Raw genomic sequence first — 2,485 nt, 5'->3', positions numbered from 1 at the left:
TAAATTGATTTCATTGAAGAGATAATGGGTGAAGGAGTACTTTAATGACGAAGGTTTCTTGGTCAATGCGAGAGTCAACATATATGTGGTGAGCCAGCAAAAATGTTACCGGTTTACCCTTTTAAAACTAAAAAAATGACTTAATCGACCCAATAAATACCAATTCGTTCCTTCATAAAGCCACAAAATTTATTTAGAGACTTAAAGGGTCAACCCTAGAAAATACATAGGATATTTGTATCATTTTTCCTTTTTGGTAAAAGCAAAAATTTTAGTTTTTTTGTTTCAAATTCATATTAAATTATGGTAATTAGATTAGTTAATTTTCCTTCTTTTTCTATGGAAAGATAATTGCGATTACATATATTTTATTCAGAAAAGACAGTTTAAAATCGCTTATGACAATTCTACTCGATGATCATCACAAATCGAGGTATAATGGAGTTAACGGTTTGAAAACCTTTCTTCCTTTGATTTCCACCAAGTCTAAATGCTTTTGAGGTAAATGCATATAAACTATCCAATCTCCATTCTTCCTTGCACTTGGCATCGGCATTACATATCCAGTTTGCCCACCCCATGGAAAATAATACGACCCAAAATTTGGCTTACCCCATCCAAAATCAATGTTGTCCACAGGAAACCGTTGACCAGATGACACGACTATGGCTTCACCATCATTCTCTTCCATTTTAGTGTATATCCTTGCAACTAGTGGCTCAGGTCGATGCAACTCAACCATATCAATTAGTCCCCTAAAGTGTTCCTCAGTCATTGCCGGACTCATAAACTCATGCACCACGTCAGCAACTCGACTTAGTGACATTTTCTTAAGCTCATCACACTTCGCCTCGCCATAAGGGACAGAAAGAACGTTTCCAAAGTAGTTTTGCATTGAAAAAGAGTTGGTATTTAGCCTTTCTCTCCCATCAACTACAACGCCCATCTTGCATGTGGTAAAGTCATCATCAGACTCTGCTATTATCTTCCATAGAAAGGCAATAAACGATATAAGCTTGGTTCTTTTAGGGTTTCCATTGAAACTTGAAATCGATTGTAGGTGATTTATATCTTTTTGATGGATGTAGTATATGCGACTTATGAGAGGATCAGCTGGAAAGTAAGAGCTTGGTGGGGGGATGGATGATAAAGGAACAAATAGAGTGTTGTCGAAGGTGTTCATGACAGGTGCGCGTCTCGGGTTAAGAACTGAACGTCTAAAAGATGGAACACAAGAATTTTTTTTCGATTGAGCAATTTCAACCCATGCAATCAAGAACATGTTTATCGAGTATGCATCAGCTATTCGATGATCAAATGTGCATCCAATCACCATACCTCCACATTTAAGCTCTGTGACCTATTTCAGGCATAATATATATAATTAGACGATATATATATCTAATCTGTATGAAAAAATTTAGTATATAGTAAGTTAGATTTGTCCACAAAGTTGCTAGTGATCATGATAAACTAAAAACAACGTGTTTAAGTCTCATTTTTTAAAATTCTGATCATAAAATGAATAAAAAAATAAATTATATACTTCCTATACCTGAACAGAAAGAACCCCTTGTTTTTTAAGTGGAACAAGTTTTCCCCCTACAGATTCGTCTGGGTGATAGAAATCGATATTCTTAAGATCCATATCAACATGGGCATGAATGAAATCAACACCACGGTTATTACAGAGGAGCTCAGGCTCACCATTGTTGTTTTTGACAACTTCCCCAGCAAACGGGTAAAATGGAGCTAGTACTTGAGCTAATGATTTTTTTATTATTTTCACGCTTTCTTCGTGGGGAAGAGATTCCTTGTAGCACAAAAAAACTCCGACATCTAATGGCGGAAGAAGAAGGTCAAGGTTTGACATGGGTAAGCAGTGGTTTTGCACGGGTAATTCAGCTACAATTATGTCTCTTTGCTTTACATTCACTGACAAAATTCCACAAGAATCAATAGGATACTTCATAGTGAAAGAGACGCTAGATATTTTTAGATGGATATAACTCAGATGTACTCAGATGTACAGCTACTTCGGTATTTAAGGGAGAGAAGATTTGAAAATGTGGATAGGAAGCATTAAAAAAAAAAAAAAAAAAAAAAAAAAAAAAAAAAAAAAAAAAAGAAAAAGCCACCGGTTAAACAACATGAAAATGTTACTGAAATAAATATATCCATTAACTTCTTTAACTGATTGAAAACCTTCCGATATTTGTTTTGATTAAATGTTTTTTTATTGACTAGCAAAGAAAACTTAATTGATAATTCGATATGAAATCGTGGGTTGTTGCTTAAAATGAAAATTTTGTTTTTCATTTTAAGCAAAAAAAAAATGTTTAAATGTTCTTTAAAAGTCTTTCATTCATTGCTTCATCTTCTTTTTTCATTTTAAGCAAAAAAAATAAATTAAGCAAAAAAATAATAATAATAAAAAAAAAACAATTTAAGCTTTATAGTAGTCTAATTATAAAAATGAAAATAT

At 33.3% G+C, this 2,485-nt stretch overlaps 1 protein-coding gene across 1 annotated transcript; it reads right to left on the bottom strand.

The window, feature by feature from the left end:
• Nucleotides 1–271: 271 nt before the first annotated feature.
• LOC145071243 (coniferyl alcohol acyltransferase-like) lies at nucleotides 272–2,000 on the bottom strand. Its single transcript, XM_079018158.1, has 2 exons — nucleotides 1,556–2,000; nucleotides 272–1,360 (listed from the first exon to the last, which is right to left on the bottom strand). Exons 1-2 carry the CDS (start codon nucleotides 1,970–1,972, stop codon nucleotides 422–424), a joined length of 1,356 nt encoding a protein of 451 aa, XP_078874284.1. The 5' UTR covers nucleotides 1,973–2,000; the 3' UTR covers nucleotides 272–421.
• Between the last annotated feature and the right edge of the window lie 485 nt (nucleotides 2,001–2,485).

Source organism: Lactuca serriola, chromosome 8, assembly GCF_051521515.1.
Source record: "Lactuca serriola cultivar US96UC23 chromosome 8, Lser_US96UC23_V15, whole genome shotgun sequence".
In the NCBI taxonomy this organism is placed as follows: Eukaryota; Viridiplantae; Streptophyta; class Magnoliopsida; order Asterales; family Asteraceae; genus Lactuca; species Lactuca serriola.
This window is presented reverse-complemented; position numbering and strand designations above follow the sequence as displayed.